The sequence below is a fragment of the Pyxicephalus adspersus genome, chromosome 3 (assembly GCF_032062135.1).
Source record: "Pyxicephalus adspersus chromosome 3, UCB_Pads_2.0, whole genome shotgun sequence".
Classification (NCBI taxonomy): domain Eukaryota; kingdom Metazoa; phylum Chordata; class Amphibia; order Anura; family Pyxicephalidae; genus Pyxicephalus; species Pyxicephalus adspersus.
The window spans coordinates 124,303,151-124,323,126 of NC_092860.1; the positions used below are offsets into that span (position 1 = coordinate 124,303,151).

General features: G+C 35.3%; 1 protein-coding gene across 1 annotated transcript; it reads left to right on the top strand.

Moving 5' to 3' along the window:
- The first annotated feature begins 376 nt into the window (after positions 1-376).
- CNGA1 (cyclic nucleotide gated channel subunit alpha 1) lies at positions 377-19,738 on the top strand. Its single transcript, XM_072406256.1, has 9 exons — positions 377-1,102; positions 8,034-8,150; positions 9,977-10,093; positions 11,780-11,836; positions 12,308-12,343; positions 13,723-13,926; positions 15,255-15,362; positions 16,310-16,416; positions 17,351-19,738. Exons 2-9 carry the CDS (start codon positions 8,047-8,049, stop codon positions 18,760-18,762), a joined length of 2,145 nt encoding a protein of 714 aa, XP_072262357.1. The 5' UTR covers positions 377-1,102; positions 8,034-8,046; the 3' UTR covers positions 18,763-19,738.
- Positions 19,739-19,976: the final 238 nt, after the last annotated feature.

A 19,976-nucleotide genomic window follows, 5' to 3' on the forward strand; every position in this document is an offset into this window, starting at 1 on the left:
ATGTTGCAATGGCCCAGTCAAAGTCCAGACCTCAACCTGATTGAAATGCTGTGTAACCTTAAGAAAGCTGTGCATAGAGAATGTCTGCAAATCTCCATGAACTGAAGCAATGTTGTAAAGGAAAGTGGGCTGAAATTCCTCAACAATGTTGTGAGAGGCAGTCTTGCAGAAACAGTTAACTTTTTAACTTTATGTTGTTGCTGATGAAGGTGGTTCTACAAGCTATTGAATCATTGACAGTGAAGTGGGGGAATCTGTTGATTGTTTTTTTTTTTTTTTTTAATACCAGAGGTTAGATTTAAATATATTTAGAACCAGCTAACGACCAAATGCTTTCCTAATATGTCCTGATACATAAAACCTTAAAATTGAAAGAGGACGTACTTTTTTTTTCTCATGGCAGTATCACTCTCTTTACTTACCTTTAATATAACAATAACACAAAGCTGTGTTCATAGAATAATATGTTCCTGTTGAGAACAAAGGACCCTATGAAGAGGTTGTATTCATATCTCATCTAAAATATGGTAGCATAGGTAAACAAATGAGGTCAAAGTAAACACATAAACAAAGTCAAACAATCCCGACTAGTTTTTGGATTATGTCATCAGAATTCCAGGTTCAATTTAGGATTTACCAGTGTCAAGAGTGAGTTTTAAACAATCAAAGCAAGAGTCTGAGAATATATTATAGATGTAGCAGTTATAATGCATTCACAGGCCAGAGGATCAAAAACCAAAGTACAGAAAGAAACTCTGGGTGCCAGAGCAGCACAAGTCATACACATAGGATACGTGGTCATGGGTAATATAGACTTTAGATTTGACCGAACTACAGTAAATGTTTTTAGCTGGCTTAAAACCTAAATTAAGCTCTAGAGAATCACAGGGTCCCAGGTGGAAGATCCATGTGCAAAGCGTATGTGTATATCATGCAATTTCATTTTTCTTGTATAAATGTTTTGACTAGGTATTTTCCCACTTGTCAAGAAAAGGAGTAGGGGAATTATCTGGTAGAGCCTGTAATAGATGAACAAGGCATATTGGAGGAGGCTAGGTTCTTGACAATAAGAGAAGAAGGTCTAAAAGCTTAACTTTCAAAGGTAAGAAAGTACCTTGTCGTGCCATCTTGGAGAAGGTGGCTTGATGTGTTTGTGTAATTTGAAGTGTTTGGGTACTCTTGAGTAAATAAATGATATAATCTGCAATCCATGGCAAGCACTTCTTGTTCTAGGTCTCTCTCTCCATTTGTTCAGCAATTTTTACACTAGTCAGTCAATCTTGATGAATGTTCTGCCTAGTGATAATGGATGGGGACAGAAAAAGCCATAGTCTAATTCTGTCAGTGGCTTTACTTGGGAAAAAGAGAAAATGTCCAATGTAAAATGGATGACTATAGCAGAGGAGTTAGCCATCAAAACTTGTGTTTGCCTCTGTCCTGAACTCTGGATTAAGAGGAAGTGCCATACATAAGATAACTTTTTATGCAAACACAATGCAGATGCATTTTTTCATACTGTGCTTACAGTGCTGTACATTGCAGGAGCAAAAGCCCAGGAGACAATTATTTCAGCCCTTGAGGCACAGCAATCAAAAGAGATGAGCAGGTTGCCAAACATTGGTTACTGATTAGTACAAAAATAGTGCATGTGTAGCAATCCACAACAACCAATCAGAAGCAGTCATTTGTTCTGGTTTTCCAAACGGTTGTCACTTAGGATTGCAAATGTGCAATTATTTGTGTTTTCTTACTCTGTACCCACTGCCAGTGCAAAATAACTTTAGTGCTGCCATGTGACTCTCATCTAGAAAGGTATAAAGCATTGCATCAAAGGATAGAAAAATTTAGCCTTCAAATTGTATCTCTGTGTGCATTGTAAAGCCACCTTATGGTGTGATGCAATCAAATAATTTATGACTTAGACGTAGAAAGAAAAAATATCAAGATCAGCTATGGTACTTTTGTAGGACCTCATTTGCATGGCGATCCACTGCAAAATTAGCTGTCTTGGTAGCATAACATTCAAGTGTAAGCCCTTGAGTATACAGTACATAGATATTCAATTTCAATTAGCCCTTAGTACAACACAAACAGCAGCACTAATAAGTCATAAAGGTAAAGAAAATGTCAGAGGCCAAAGACCTTAAGAGGGGTTTTCCAGCAACAAGTGTTTAATTTCATAGCAAAACCAGTAAGCATTGGAAGGGTCCTCAGAAAAGATTGCTTAGGTCTAATAGCAGAGATAGAAGGTCTTGGAGGGGTCTACCTTAAAATTAGATAGGTCTCAAAGTTTTCTGAATAAAATGCTTTAGCTCTAAAAATTAAACATTTATTTATAATTATAATAATAAAGCTGTGTCATAAAAATATTTGTGCTGGGTCATCCGCTGTATGATATCATCGAAATTCTATGGTTGTAAGGGATGGGTAGATCATGTTGAAAAAATGGTAGGCGTGCCTATACTTTGTGAAGGCCTGTTACGGCTTGGTTATGCCGGAGCGGCTGAGAAATCACTTCAACTTATCCCCTTCTACTACTACGTACATGCCTAGTGCCACTGCCCCTTCTTTTCGCTTTACCCTTGTTTCTCTTAATGGTCGTCCTGACAGTTCTCTGAATTAGTGATAGCTAATGACCATTGCAGTTTCCAATGGAGGGATGCTGCAGGATGCCTCCCGTTACTCTTCCCCCTCCTTTCTTTATAGAACAAACAGCACTTTCTCTGTGGGTTTAGTTTTTGTTATGGTGTCTTTAACCAATCACTAATGATTGTTTACAACAATGATCTAGCATCTTTATGTAAAAAAAGGGTGTGATACGTAGCAATCCACAAAAAAGAAAAGGTAGGGAAGGGCACTGATGCACTACCATTGCCTGAGACAAATGTAGTTTGCAGATGAAGGGTTCTTGTAAACTCCCCTGGGTGGGCATAGTGGCATTATAATCAATACAAATGAAAATTCCAAACTGAAGCATGCCAATAATCGCTACAAAGAATTTGTCAGAAATCCATACAAAGAATAAACCACATAGGGACTCATTTTAAAATCTGATTTGGTAGAAGTAGCTCATTGAGTGTATTGAGCTTTGAATACCAAAGTGTTGTTACCCACAGAGGTCATAGTCTGTAAGGTCCAAACACTAATAGTGTTTCTGAGTAATGCCTCCCATAATGTCTAAGGACAGCTGTAAATATTGTTTTCTAAGTGTTAATAATAGGATAAATAAATGTTTTCCAACAAAAAAATCTAACTGCAAGTAGCTTTAAAACTGTTGTTTTAGTTCTCTTTTTTTGGTAAGAAGCTAGGAAGGATTCACAGAGTAGAATGATAATCAAGGCTCATTAATATACATCAACGTTAGCTTAGCTGATTTACCAGATAATACTTGAGAGAGTTAACAGTGTGTCAGTCAAGAAAATTCAGCTCACTTGAAGAGTATAAAAAAAAGACTGAAATATAACCAAGGATGATCACATTCAATGCTGAAGCCATGAAACTTCAGAGTCAGAGTAGCTACATGCATACAATTTGGTAAATAAAATATTTAGTATACTTATTTAAATTGTTCAAAAATGTAGGCACCCCATCAACCTGAGGACAGCCAAATTAGAGCTCCATTTTTTGGAAGATTTATTGAAGTTCATATATTTCCCATTTTATTTTTAAAGCAAGGAAGAGTCTATAATGTTATTCGCTCTAAATTACAATTTATGGCAGTATCTGTGGCAGCAGAAAAAGCTACACAAATTGGAATTCACATTAATAGTGGCAGCTTGAAATCAGCCATCATACCTCTTAAGGGATGGTTCTGTCCCACTACCACTGGCTGTATTTTTGCTAATTAAGATTCCATGGCTATTCTAGATACATCAAAATAAGTTATTGAATCCTGGTGACCTAAATTTTGTGTAGCACATGTTAGGGAAAGAGGTGGAAGGTCTGTCTATGGGGGTGATAGTGCTTCTACTTTCTCTACATTTTTGGATCAGAACCTTGATGCTAACATCTGTGTTTTGTGCTGATGTCTCAATGCCTAATTAAGTTGTCTCTCTCCAAAGAACACAGACACATTTATATGACTAGGATAATTCATTTTTTGGCATATTACCAAATATAGCTGTTTTTATGAACACTGCCCATGCACTGCTTAGCAAAATTTGACAGATGGGTGATGAGAAGGTAGGTAAAAGCAGCTTCTGCAAGAACCACCTGTCTGAATTGCAGACGTTCATATTAGACATTCACTTTAAAGTATATTCTTCTCTTCTGACAATCAAAGTCACTAAATATCATGTTATTTTATTGTTGCCACCTAACAAATCAGTTATAGAAAGAGAAAACACAAAATACCTTCAGTTAAAAGAGTATTAAAGATGAAGATCAATGAATGTACTTATTCATTAAACAATATTTCAAAATTATTAATTTGAAATACCATATTTTGATTTAGTGTTAGTCTCCTGTGCAATAACACTCAGATAGGGAAATAAAGGGGTAGCTATAAGAGTCAATTAAGCACTTTGAGAGACCGGCTGCAGCCATCTTTTCCTTCCGCACACCACCAACGTTATTATCATACCAACTTTATTGGTTCAAGCACATCACTTTCTGGAGAGTAAATTCTTTTATATGATGTTTCCATTCTCCGCTATATTTACATAGATATCATCTTAGATATAGATTTTATTCCTTCCAATATATCATCACTCGGATATGTCTAGAAAAACTTGGCACCATACTTACCTTCTACAATAAAATTAAACCCAGTTATTACTTCAGTACTTCAGTGGTTTTATTCTGGGGAGGAGGTTACTAATATCAGGCCTTCCTCCCAATAGTAACCATAATAAAATTACTAATAACAAACACAAAATAACATTCTTGGAAAAATTTTCATCACTCTTCAGTGGATTTTTCCATGAGTTTCTACTTGTTATCACCGCATAAAGCATACTGAAAAAACATGTCTCCTATATCCCCTGAGGAAGCCTTCTAGGCAAAACACATCAGGTACTGAGACAAGATTTCACATTTGTTATATTCTATCACTGTTTAGCATAGGAGGACTATGTTGAGTTTAAGCAGCATAGAAGAACTATGTTAAGTTCATCACTGTTAACTATTGTTTCTTAAATCTTAAATACACTAACTACCTTTTTCCAAAAAAAGCCGTCACAACTAAGGACCAGTAAGATGCAATTTATGACATTTTTGTTCTTGCATTTGGATATACCATATTATCAGTCCCAGATTACAGCACAGCTAGCATGCAAATTTATATCCTACAAGCATGAATGCCAGTGTGCATAGAAGTTAGAAAAGTACAATTATCTTTCATTTGGTAAATTTGACCTATCCAGCCAAGTCCCCAAAATTTACTAAGTGGTATGCCTGCTATGATTTATGGCTGTATGATCATAAATATTGTAATGCTACATTAAGAAATTATTATTGTCTGATGTCCTTGTGTACATTAGGAACTAACAATTTCACTTCTTCTAAACAATGATTTTTTATTTATACATTTTAATATTACTCGGTAATCTAAACATTGCGTTCATTATACTTCATTGAAATAAACTGCGTATAAGAATCTCAATGGCTCTAAAATGTTAATCCAGTTAATGTATAACCAGATCACTGTCAGACATGTCTCTAAATCCAGCCAGAGGGATGACTGCTGGCTCCGCTGACAGGTGTCAGTGTGATCAGCTGGCCTAATGTGACACAGTTATTAAACTACAGTATCTATACCCCTGTCTTTTTAAGCTGAAGAAGAGGGATATGTTATGGTACAAAGTATGTAGGCAAATTACACCTCCATGTCTGACTGTCGGATCCCTTATTTCCTTATATTGGACTTTCAAACTAGAAAATGGAATTACTTTGTAGATGGAAGGTTCAGTTCAGCAATAGCACATTTTCATAGAGGTTATTACATCAGAATAAAATGAAAAAACAAGGAAGTTAGAATAGATGGACAATCCCTCCAAATGACAGACAGAAGCTAGGGCAGCTAGTCACATATAGAGACTAGAATGAGCAGCCTCCAGGTTTTAGGTGTTCGGTGTTCAGTTTACCTTAGGTTTTTTAGGGGGCCATAATAAAAATTCATTATTATCAGCTACTAATTCTACAGATGGTCAAGTAAGTAATACAGTATTATAATATTTATTGTTGTCATAAAGAGGACCACTTAAATCTTTATTTAACCTCCCTAGCGGTTCAGTTCTTTCCAGTTTTATATGTCTAAAAGCGGTACATTGATTTTCATGAAAATTTATTTTACAGTATAATATAATAGTATGAGTATAATAAAGTTTGAAACACAAAATCATGTAAAAATATTAAATTGAATAAATTAAAAAATCTATATATTTAAAAACATTTTTTTTAAATTTTTTTAAACAAAAAAAATACATGTTATACTTATACTATTATATATACTGTAAATAAATGTTCTTGAAAACAATGTACTGATTTTACACATATAAACCCAATGTATTGCATTCAATACAGTTATTTTGCATTAAATGCAATACAAATGGTTTTTGAATTTCCCGCCCCGCCGGCAACATACACACGCACTGACGTCACCGGGAACTCCCCGGTGACTCATTGGGTGCAGCAGCCGGCCGGAGGAAGAACAAATAACACAGAGATCGCGGCGATGGACGACGCGGGACGCCGGCGGATTAGGTAAGGCTGTATTTACTATTACTTCCCATAGGTTTACCTACCCCGAGTGTGACTTGGGGGTTACCGCTTAACCCCAAGACCAATACAAATGTTTTAACGTATTATGAAAGAGAATATGAGACAATTTTGCAGTAAGCACATTGCCATTTAACTAAAAGCTACAGGATTTTATGAATCATGGAGCCAAACCAATATGGAAGGCATTAAAGAAACTGGCACACTTTAACAATTTTCAAAGTAGATATATCTAAAAGAATAAAAAAGAAAAGAGGGGTAAAAAGATGGGTAGAAAGGCTAAAAAAAAAAGAAGAAATTTAAGGTCTAAATGAACCCAAAATCATTTGAAAGATGCATTTTTAAATGATAGGTATTACCTTTGGAATTGAAAGTTACATATTCAACCCAGGCAGTGCTTTCATCTTTACCAAAATATCTGAAAAAAGTTAGGCTCATGGTGTGCCAAGCCACTCAAATTCGCCTAGCTGAAACCATGCAGGAGTTTGATTTGTTGTCACCAGGCTAAGCCAGTCTGTCAAGTATAAAGTTGGAGACTCCAAAAAAAGGGAACTGTCTTAGGTAAATGAACAAGCCCAAAGGCCACCGATCCTGTCCTCCATAATTTGTGTGGAGCCCAATGAACCTGTACCCTCTGTATCTTGTGGAGAAATAATTGCTTGCAGTTTTTCCTGCAGGTCGCTGTGCAGCTGCTTGACCTCCTATCTTTTAGTTTACTGTTAACAGATTGTGGTCTGACAATTGCTCACCACCTAGGTCCTGTGACAAGTTCTGCCTCTCCTCATATGCACACATGGTTTTATCGGTAAACGTAGCTTGGTATCTAGCGTTCTTCTATTTTGAATGTCACATCATCACATATGATTCACCTTCAGACCAGAATACTAGTCACCTACTGCCCCTGACTTCAATACATTCAGTTAATGATCCAAAATAAGCACACAGATTAGAAAATTTGAAGTCAGAATTCCTGATCGGCAAACTCGTTCCAAGTCCAATTGTTTCTTCAAGGTGTTACTAAAAGACATTCTATCACAAACCAAAAAAAAAAAACGACCGTGCATCTAATTTCTTAGCCCACTATTTTGAAAATTGGGGAATTCGTCCTATTTTCGGAATTCATATGTATTCTATTATTAACAATAATAATAATAATACATTATTTTATTTTTTACCAACGGAACTTTGAATACATTGGATGTACACCTACTGATGTGTATTTAGCTACGCCATTATGTATAAATAGCATATACATAAAGTATCAAATGTACATTTAAAAATAACAATCTATGTACTGATAATTTTTTCCTTATTAGAAAGAAAATTACAATGGCCAAATTAATCAATACTCAGCATACTTATGGCACAGTACCAAAAGTATCGATACAAGACATGGATGAAGAGATTGTACGAATGGAAAATGGTGAAAGCAGGTACAGTACACATAGAATTTATTCCTAGTTATTTTTTCTTTGCTGGTAATATTTGGATGATAGCATACTGTCCCTGTATTAGAGCAAGAGAGAGAGAGAGAGAGATTCTATAAACCCTACCTCTTTAGTTACATGAGTAGGTTTGCCAACCCCATAAATTTTAGCCAGAATTTAAATAGAAAAAGAGGGGAAGGACAGGGTTTTTATGTGGCAAAAATCAATAATCTATATTGGGCATACATCAAAGTATGCAAATGGTGTACATAACAAATCAATACAATGTGCAATAAGAGATAGACAAAAATACAATACGTTATAATCAGGCTACCCTGGGCAATAGCAAGCTCAGGGAGGTGCCTGTAGATACCAGACAATCAGTTGCCTGACTAAAAGTTGACCCAAAGCATAGTTAAGAATCTCTATCCCGACACATTTCACCATTAGGCTTCATCAAGGGATGTATGGAGAACCTCAGAGCAACTCTGTAATTAACATAAATATACAACGGTTGGGTAGGCTGATTGTAACATATTGTATTCTTGTTTATAACTTACATCACACTTACCTGTTCCTCACTAAAGCACAAGCATCTCTCCCCAGCACATGTGGGCAGTTCTGATGCTGGGCGTACCTCTGTTTCCAGTCAGAAAATAGCCTCTTAACTAGCCCTGGCTATTTAGCTAGCTCACAGACTCCATTTTGTGTTCGTGCAACAAGTCTTACTAGTGCCGAGCTCCCTAGTTCTTCTGAGCTAGTTCCGGTACACCTGTGTCCAGCTCCTGTGTTAACCCCTCGTTGTCCAGTTTGTTGGTTCCTAGCCATCTTCTCTGTGCTGTTCCTGTGTTCCTGTCTGTCTGTGAATATCCCTGAGTCACCTGTGCCTCCTGCTGTTTCCAGTGTCTCCTGTGTTAACCCGTGCCCGCAGTGGCCCCTGTGTCATTGCTGTCTGTCTCCTAGATCCCTGGCTATTGACCCCTGGCGTGTGACCTGACCTCTCTTGCTTGCTGTATGTCTGGACCCCGGCTTTCCTTGACTATTCTTCTGCTTAGTGATTTTGTACCGTGCTTTGCCCACCTTGGTGTGCTGAAGGATTGCAACCTGGCAGTAACCAGCGGTGCAACATTCTCACCATCAGAGGCTCTGATGAAGACCTGGTTACTGCTTAGACTGTGCACCTTGGCCCTTCTTAGGGCTCACACCACCTCCATGCAAGCCATAGCACCCCCTAGTGGTCCTGTATCTCTGAGCGTGACAGTATGCCCAATATAGATTATTGATTTTTGCCACAAAAAAAAACTCTGTCTTTCTCCTCTTTCTCGATTTAAATAATGTCTCTGTATTTTTATGGCAATGCCAAAATAAAATGTAGTGGAATACATGGGCAAAACCTCAGTACTCAGTGACATACTATGGTATGCAGAATTAAATATTCATGTGAAAAATGAAAAATGTAGATGACCAAATAAAAAATCAAGGCACAAGCTTTCAGAGATTTATGCTCCTTTTCTATAAATATTGTGAAACAAAAATAACTAAAATGATAAAATAAAATACAAATATGGGTTATATATATCAATGGTTACTGCCACTATTGCTTAAAATTGTTCTTTAAAGCCTAAAGCTTTGGTAATCAAGATAAAAACATTCCCTTTATACCATAACTATACACAGACAGATCATATTGGATCAATCTATCTAAAACATTAATGTAATATACCCATGCCTTACATTTAATATTGTTTTGAGAAAACATACCCAATATATAGCTTACACACAATATGATCAATAGAACATTAATATCTTCTATTTTTCTTGTTTAAATATAGACTACTAAGTAATCAAGAAGTAAATAATGGTGGAATACATACAGAAGAACATTCAAAATGCTACAGTATTTATTCAAGCAAGAACCGAGTACATGCAATGACTTCAGCACTACACAAGTATGTATAATTCAAACTTTATTGGAATTCTTTTTGTTTGTTCTTTACATATAGAAGCTTTACCAGCATGTTCAATAAAATGGTAAGTTTAGGCACTATTTCTATCTTGACTTTCGGGACTTTTAACCTCCTGGGCCCTTCATTTATGTCTGAATTTAAATGTCCAAAAGCGGTACATTGTCTTTCATGAAAATTTATTTTACAATATAATATAATAGTATGAGTATAATACAGTTTGAAACACAAAATGATGTCAAAATAATACATTAAATTAAATAAATTTAATATTAAACTTTGACATGATTTTGTCTTTCAAACTTTATTATACTTTTATATACTATTATACTTTTATACTTTTTATATACTATATATACTATTATACTTTTATATACTATTTTATTATACTGTAAAATAATATTTCATGAAAGAAAATGTACTTCATTTAGACATATAAATTCAGTTTATTGCATTCAATACAGGTATTTTGTATTGAATCCAATACAAAATAATTTGAAATTCCTGCCGTGCCCCTAGCGATGGCTGTACGCACCAACGTCACCGGGAACTCCCGGGGAACGTCAGCGCACTCGCCGGGTGACAGATCGAGGAAAGAGAAGCGGGCAGAGGATGGCAAGACACTGGAGGATGTCGGAGGACGCAGATGGGACCAGGTAAGTGTTTATTTTTTACTTTTTAACCACTCTGATTGTGACTCAGGGTTAAGCTGTTTTTTTAAACACCGAGTCACACTCGGGGCTACCGCCGGGCAGGTTAAGCATTTTGAGGCATTTGTGAGGTATTTATAACAATATAACACTTTCCAAACTCTGCAGGAATTTTACAGCCCATCAATAAAATGCTCTGGTGTGGACTGGCCCCTTGGAATGAATGAGAATTTCAAACATGGGTATTTAAACACTGGGGAAACAGTTTTAGAATAAAGCTACGTACACACGTTAGACTTTTGTCGTTGGAAAGGATCTTTCACTATCCTATCCAACGACAAGAAGACGGAAAGATGCATGAATGAGCGATGTACATACAGCACCGTTCTACTCTATGGAGAGGAGAGGGTGGAGAATGAGGAAGTGGCACCCCGCTGTGCTCTCTCCCCTTCACTTGCATTATGGTAGTTCGTGGATCTGCCAGGACAGATCCATGAACAATGTTGGATGAGCGCTGTACACATGTCAGATCATCATCCATAACTAGCCCTGAAATGATAATCAGACGAGAATCATCTGACGTGTTTGTAGCCATAGCCTCAAAGTAATTTAAAATAACATTTGATTACAAAATTGTTTGTGCCATATTTAGGTGAAATCTGTGACACACAAATGCAGGTAATAGTGTTCCTTTTTGTTATCCAGAACCTAGGGTTATGTCTATATATCTAGCTAGGTAAAGAATTATCAGGCAAGAGACCTTGGCAAATACATCAGGGCCCCATTTTCTGATGAGGCCCCAGCCGAATCCCCTGTGATTGTTTGTATGTTTGTGGTGGTGGGGGGCTGTGGCTTTAGGCAAAGGACTGAAACATGAGGATGTAAAAAAGCTTTTTGGACATTTTAATTTATCCTAATGTGGAACACAAAAAGCTAAAAATATTGATAGATAAGGTAGAGAAAAAGAATAGCAGGTAGTGACAGTAACTGTGTTAACCTCAAATATTTTTTTATTCCATAGGGAACAACACCTTCCTGGCACAGTGTGCAATACCAACAACAACAATAACAAAGACGAGTAAGTATTCTGACTTTCCCTGTGAAGGTGATAGTGTAGTTAAGTCATCATGATGACCTACTTACACAGGCAATGCACCAAGTCAAGCTCACTGATTCATTTACTTGGTGACTAATTGACAAAGATTAGTGCAAGAAGTACACTTGCCCAAACAGTAGGTGGACCCATGATAAAAAAAAAAATAATAACAACAGGGCATAATATAATGTAACCTTCAGAACACATTCCAACTGGATTCGCTTAATACTAAAATATTATACTTATTTTACTTGAGTATTACAGTAACCCCTTCCATATAGAAGTACCTAAAAAGATACAATTAGGATACAGTAGGTTACAAACATTTGAAATATGTTTGTAAAACTCATTCATCTTAAAGTTAAATTAAAGTTAACAGAACATTAAACATATTGTAATATTACACTGTTACATCAAATGCTTGGAATTATTAAAACACCTATCATTTTTCAGGGAAGAAAAAAAGAAAAAGAAAAAAGAAAAAAAGAGGTATGTATACAATTTTTAGATGTCTTGTTAAAGTTGTGGATTTTTTCTTAGATAATCAAGCAAATTGTAGGTTTTTCTCGATTTGTTTAATTGATATTGTAACAACATTAGACAATATCTGATCTAAAAGAGTGCCACAAAGTATAATGGGAACTGTATGGCATACAAATTTTTATATACAGTATTTAGTTTAGTTAGTTAGTTTAAGTGTTTTAGTTTTAGTTTAAGTGCTGTATCTTTGTATATGTTTGTTTTTTAAAAACATATTATTCCTAGCCAGTGTTGTGATTGGATAACCCCGTCAGCTACAGTAAATAGTAAGGAGTAGGTAAGGGTAACTTATAATAAATGTTTCTGTGTTTTCTGACCCTTCCAAATCTTGCGCAATCAACATTTCTACACCAAAGAAGTGAAGTCCTCCAGCTCCAAGTGTTGTTATACAACCGCTGTCTTTGCCTTAGTGTCTGATTGTCAGGCATTATTTTCCTTTCAATCTACTTCTTGTATTTAGTAAATTGCTGGAAAACAATATAAAACAGAATAGAAGTCATTAAACTATCCCTATTTAAAACAACATTCTCCTGTCCTTATGACTTTGCATCTTTGTATGAACCATTTCAAACTTTTTGTGATGCAAAACTACAGTAAGCACTTTTACAATCTTTTTCTGAATTCGTATAACATTTAACATGAAAGCAGTACTGAAACGGTAAATAGTTAAAGCAAAAGTTCAGTTCTGTATGAGGAATAGAATAACAGAGTAAACGTCTTTTAATTAGCAGTGACCCATACATGGAATGGATACCAGCACAAAAGCTGTTAATTAGAACATTTTGATATTCAGATTCATGTAAAAATTACATTATTAACAGAAGCAGACACTTTTCGGAACGTGATGTGGGGAAAACACCGGGGTTGATTTGATGAATGTTCATTCAAAAGTCTGAATATTCACTTGTATATGTATACAGTGATCTTCACAGTGCTGGAAACAACATTAAAAGGATTAAATTAAAACCAATTTAAAGGTAACCCGTATTTGAACTGACATTCTGGAAAGTGAGAGGAAAGGTTACAAAAAATATAATTTTATTTTTCATTTTAAAGCATGCATATTGTTCTCCTTAGAGTAATACAGATTTAACAGGTTTTCTTTAATGAATAAACATGGATTGAAGTTTTTTTTTTCTAATTTGTTCTGCATTCTAATTGTTTCTGAATAGTTTTTTATGTCTATACCCACAGCCATTGTAACAGCTAAAAACTTTCATAAAAGCAATTAGTTTAAACATAATTGTTCTGTGCGAAACTCTGAATTATTCTAGCTGGGGAAACACAGACTAACATCCTATATTCTTTCATTTACATTCATATCACAGTAAATCTGAGCACAAAAAGGAAAAGAAAAAGGACAAAGAAAAGAAGAAAGACAAAGACAAAGAAAAAGAAAAGGGTACAAAAGACAAAAAGGAAAAAGAAAATAAAAACGGTGAAAAAGAAAAGGATAAAAAACAAACTGAAAAAGAAAAAGAAAAGACGGACAAAGACAAAGATAAAGATAAAGACAAAGACCAAAAAGAGAAGTACGTTTTTCAACTTACCAGACATTTAAGCTAGGTACACATGTGTAATAATTGTCGTTAGAAAATGAACGACTAACCACAGATCAATGATTATTCAAGAATATTTTGAACGTTCAAATATAATCCACCAATATTGTACACACACTAGATATGATTGTTTGAATGATGCAGGAAGTGACATTTACTAGAAAAAGTGTACCGCAGAACCATCCACGTTCACTACACGACCGTATACACACCGTTAGCCTGTTGTTGTTCACTTTTTTTGTTGAGGAATTTTGAACGTTCGGACGTTAATCGTTTGTTTCCAGCTACAATTATTGCATGTGTGTACCTAGCCTAACTCCCCCTTCATGATACAGATTTTTACATGATTTAGTGATACAGTACAATCATCAAATTTAGGAGACACAAATAAATCAGCTTGGGTTTAAACACTTTCCATCTTTCCATCACGGATTTGCTGTTTGATACCATTTCTATTGTTTGGATGACACTGGAGACAATTCATTTAAATATAACATTTGATGTTATATTTGATTTTCTGAGTTTCAGTCTTTTCAAAGTGCCTTATGTGTGTTTTTTAGGCATTTAGTTGCATAGGACTGCACAAGATTTAGTTTCCTGTCTAAGAAAAATGAACATAGAAAGTATGTTATCTGCTTATCTTTGCTGGCATCTTGTCACCTGATGATTTTGTTAACTCCCTACCTTCCCACACAACACTGACTGGTAGGCATTGGATCCCCCAGAGTCAAGTCAAGCAGGGCAGGGGAGGGAGCTTGGAGCAGTGAAGACAGTGCCAGGAGCTCAAATGCAAGCTCAAGTGCCCATGGCCTAGGTATATTTGGGAGACACCAACCCTATATGCACCAGAGGTGATATTTATGCTCAAAAAGAATAAACCTAATTTATTATTTTATTATTATTTAAAAGAATAATGTCCACTGAGAAACATTATACGAGGCTGAAATCTTCATCATTAACAAAAAACGAATAAAGCTAGTGGACAAAGTGGTCTTTTCTGTCATGATCATATTTCTTGGTTTTCATGCTATTATAAAAATACACAGTTATACAAGCTCCTCTCTCCTACTAACTGGCTGCCCCTTTCATTCATTGGATTTATTAAAAAATGTCAGTATCTCGATAATGGGGTGGGATAGGCGATCCAAGAGACAAAACATACAGTAACATTTAAAACCTCAGCTTTAGTTAGTTCTTTTCTAGTTAGATTGTATTAACTATATTTGTGATTTTTTCCTGTTTGCTCTCTCTGAATGTATTGGATGTTTAATGGTTTTACAAACTCTCTCTTTTCTCTCCAGGCCAAAGAAAGACATTTATGTTATTGATCCATCAGGAAATGCATATTACAACTGGCTATTTTGCATTACAATGCCAGTAATGTATAACTGGACCATGGTTATTGCAAGGTGAACTTCCAATTTGTTATCATCTTTTCTACTTTACTTTTACTCCTAATAAATTCATTACAATGTGTTTTATTATAAACTCTAAGTTCACATATAAAGCCCATCTACTACTGGCAAAATAATTTTCTGAAAACATCCTTGTATTAGACAGTCTTAGCAAATTTATGTGTACTCAACTATGTGGCTTTTAGAATGAGTTTATGTCTAAAATAGTGGCAGTTAAATATATCATATTGAAAGCTCAACTAAACCCAACATTGAACAAGGCAAATCCTGACAGAAGTCAGGTTAGGTGAATACAATATATTTATGATTGTAGATCACCTTATTTTTCCTGAGGAAGCAGATCTGTTCCGGGAAACGCATAGAAAAATTGGGCGTACCCTCAGTGGAAACCCCAATAGGAGGTTCTGTGCTATGTACATTGATTTTATTTTTATGTTTTATGTTTGGTTTTAATGATATTAATTAAAATAGGTCTGTGATTTATAGAAAATTGTTGTTGGATTGGTTATACTGAGTAAATGCTGGCCTGAAAAGTTCCATTATTTGGTGGTTTTCCACAGAAATATTTTAGATATAAAATGTTACTATAATATATAAAACCACACACTGAACCTAATAAGAGAAAAAAAAGGATAAAAACCTAAATCTCTTTTTTTTTTTTGCATTCTATCTTAAAACTTCTATAAACCACACATTTTAAAAATTAAGGATTAGGAAAAGAAATGCAGATAAATTAAAGCGATGTACATCTTCTGGTAAGCTTGGTTCTTTTGGTTAGTGTAAAAGTTTGCAGTAGTATCTATATGATATAATTACAGCCATACTGATGTTCAATGTTAACCTATTATGCACTGTTGGAATGCTGTAGTAATACATTATATAATATATGAAGTATATATAGAATATAAGTAATAATTTTTATTATATTTTTTTCTTTGTAGGGCTTGCTTTGATGAACTCCAGCAAGACTATTTGGAATTATGGTTTGTGTTGGACTACCTATCTGATTTTATCTACATAGCAGACATGTTTGTAAGAACAAGAACAGGTATAAAAAGCTAAAAAAAACATGTATATGCAGTAGTGTAGTTTTAGGTACTGTACCAATAAGAATGTCAACATTTTAGCAGGGTAAAACTAAAACTGTGTTACATTAAAATGTATGTTCACTCTTACATTATCTTTCATTGTTTGGAATATGGTTTACTATATACAGTTTTCTTAAGCAAAAAGGATAGATTGCAACATTTTGTACCTGGAGATCCTACCAGTCCATCATCCCTTGCAAGGTGCTTTGGTAAGACTGGAGGTTAGTGACTCTATAGCCTGTTCATGCTCTAGCCATGAGGGCTTGTGAACCAGAGGATCCACCTTCCCATCAGGGAGTATCATGGCAAGTACCTGGACAATTCCAGTTGAATATGACTATTGAGTAATACTAGATTAGAAAACTTTGCCTAAGAACGTTGTATACAGTGAAGCATGATACTTTAAATACTGAAAATTGATTTTGGGTCTACATATACTTGAACCAATGTAAAGAGCATTTATAAAACCTGGGGTAGAGAAAGTAAAGGAAAATCATCAAATTTTGTACATTGTTGAAATACATGAACATTTGGCCACATTTGGCAAAGGTACAGAAAAATATCTGTTCATGTGCTTGTATTATAGCATGCTTCCACCTTCTTCTTTGATATGACAACACAGCTCTGAATTCGCAAGCATATAGTTTCACCCCTGCCTACTTCATTTCTGATGGACTACAACATAAGACCCAACCTCTAAACCCTTACCTCTCATCAATCTCCTTGTGCACAAGAAAAGCACAAGAATTCATCAACATAAAAGACTGGGTGGGCAAATCAGTCCACACAAATAAATAAAATAACTGTAATATTATGTACTTGCTAAGAATTGTAGCAGCATCATTTCTGAGAATTTAAATATATACTTTCACTCACCTTAGTTTGTTTTTTTAGGTTATTTGGAACAAGGCCTATTGGTAAGAGATGAAGGCAAACTCAGAGACAAATACAAAAAGACGTTACAGTTTAAGTTGGATGTTATGTCCATCATACCAACAGACATCCTGTATTTGCAATTTGGATTAAATTACCCAGAACTCAGATTGAATAAATTACTTCGTATTGCCCGCATGTTTGAATTTTTCCAACGAACGGAGACGAGGACCAACTATCCAAACATCTTTAGAATATCCAACCTTATCATGTACATTGTAATCATCATTCACTGGAATGCTTGCGTATACTACTCAATTTCAAAAGCTATAGGATTTGGAGAAGACACATGGGTCTACCCTAATACTTCACACCCAGAATATGGCCGACTAGCTAGAAAATATGTGTACAGTCTCTACTGGTCAACACTAACCCTAACAACCATCGGTGAAACACCACCACCTGTGCAAGACTCTGAATTCTGGTTTGTGGTAGCTGACTTCTTAGTGGGAGTCTTGATTTTCGCTACCATCGTCGGTAACGTTGGTTCCATGATTTCAAACATGAATGCTGCCAGGGCAGAATTCCAGAGCAGAATTGATGCCATCAAACAGTACATGCATTTCCGTAAAGTCAGTAAAGATTTGGAAAAAAGAGTAATCAAGTGGTTTGACTACTTGTGGACAAATAAGAAAGCTGTTGATGAAAGAGAAGTGCTGAAATACCTACCAGACAAACTAAGGGCAGAGATTGCTATCAATGTCCATCTGGATACATTGAAAAAAGTCCGTATCTTTGCAGATTGTGAAGCTGGACTCCTGATTGAATTGGTCTTGAAGCTGCAACCTCAAGTATATAGCCCTGGAGATTATATTTGTAGGAAAGGTGATATTGGCAGGGAAATGTACATAATCAAGGAAGGTAAGCTTGCAGTGGTGGCTGATGACGGTATTACACAGTTTGTGGTTTTAAGTGATGGAAGCTACTTTGGAGAAATCAGTATTCTTAACATTAAAGGCAGTAAAGCTGGTAACAGAAGAACAGCAAATATCAAAAGTATTGGATATTCTGATCTCTTCTGCCTGTCTAAAGATGACCTTATGGAAGCTCTTACAGAATATCCTGATGCAAAAGCCTTGCTAGAAGAAAAAGGAAGGCAAATCCTAATGAAGGATGGTCTTCTCGATTTAGATGTTGCTAATTCTGGCGTTGACCCCAAAGACGTTGAGGAGAAGGTAGCTCACATGGAAGGCTTAGTGGATAACTTGCAAACCAAATTCGCCAGACTGTTGGCAGAATATGATTCTGCACAACAAAAACTTAAACAGAGAGTAACCAAAATTGAGAAAATATTAAAGCCTGAGCCGGAAGCTCTGGAGGCTGCAGATCCAGAAGCGCCAAAAGAAGAAACTGAAACACCGTCAAAGGAATAAGACAAGTTGCTAAAGTTTTGGAGAAAATCAATTGACTGGCATATGGTACTGGATTGTTCCCAATCCTTTGTTTATAAGAGGGAGACACTAATGAGTCACAGTCATAGAAATGGAGAAGATCACTTCTGTCTCAAAAATATTCTTCAGTACATAAGAATATGTGTAACCTATGAACAAACAGTGCTAAAATTAATCAGCTTCTTGGGCTGAGATTGCTGTTGTGGCTATGGAGACATTACATAGAAATGAACTGAAACATTTGAATGCCTATTTGATGTACAATTGTATAAATTATTTTCTTTTACAGTAGCATGATGAACAAAATGAAAATTTTAACACAACACGCAACAGGTTCATAGAGATTATTTAATGTTAAAACTAAAACTAAACATCTTTATATATATATATATATATATATATATCTTTTTTTATGAAATTTTAAGTAACATGCTAAGTTTGATACCTTCTTACCACTCCAAGAAAAACAAAATGCATTTGACACTGAGATACACATGAGCATATGACAAGCGCTTATATATGCACAGTGATTCTTTTTCAAGTTATTTGAAATCTATGCAATCGTTTAAACTCTGAACATTGCCTGAATATTACTTGGATCTGTTCAAATTCCTGGTTATTTTACATGTTCAAATCTTAAATACACTTTAATAATAACTGACTACATCATGGATTAGCATACAGTATGTCTACTTGTACAGTAATATATATATAGTTTTTTTTCTAATGAAAACCAAAACATATGACATTTTTGTTCCTAAAGAGCCTTTACTCTCTAAATTTAACATTAAATGTAAAGAACAATGGTAGAAGACAACTGGTAAAGTTGTAGTTAAGTAACTCTTCTGTGGAACACCATGACCTTATTGTTTTATGATCTAAACTGTAAGAAACAGAATTAAATGATTTGGTTTAGCCATGGAACAATTTTATTAAATAATACCATAACATTTCAGAATGCTCTTACTGTTGTTCATGTGTAGGGGTGAGTGTAACTTTCACATTCATTATTATTTTCATTTTTTAGTTTTGTTAAAGCAATTTTAAACATGAAATTGTATGCTTCTTTGCACCTTACTTTGACTCTGTTACTAGAAGCTTGACTTACCTGACTTCTGAACCTTTCCCTATTGTCATTTCCATTGTAATCGGATCTCTTCTAATAAGTGTACTTCTATTGGAAAGATGTCTAGTAA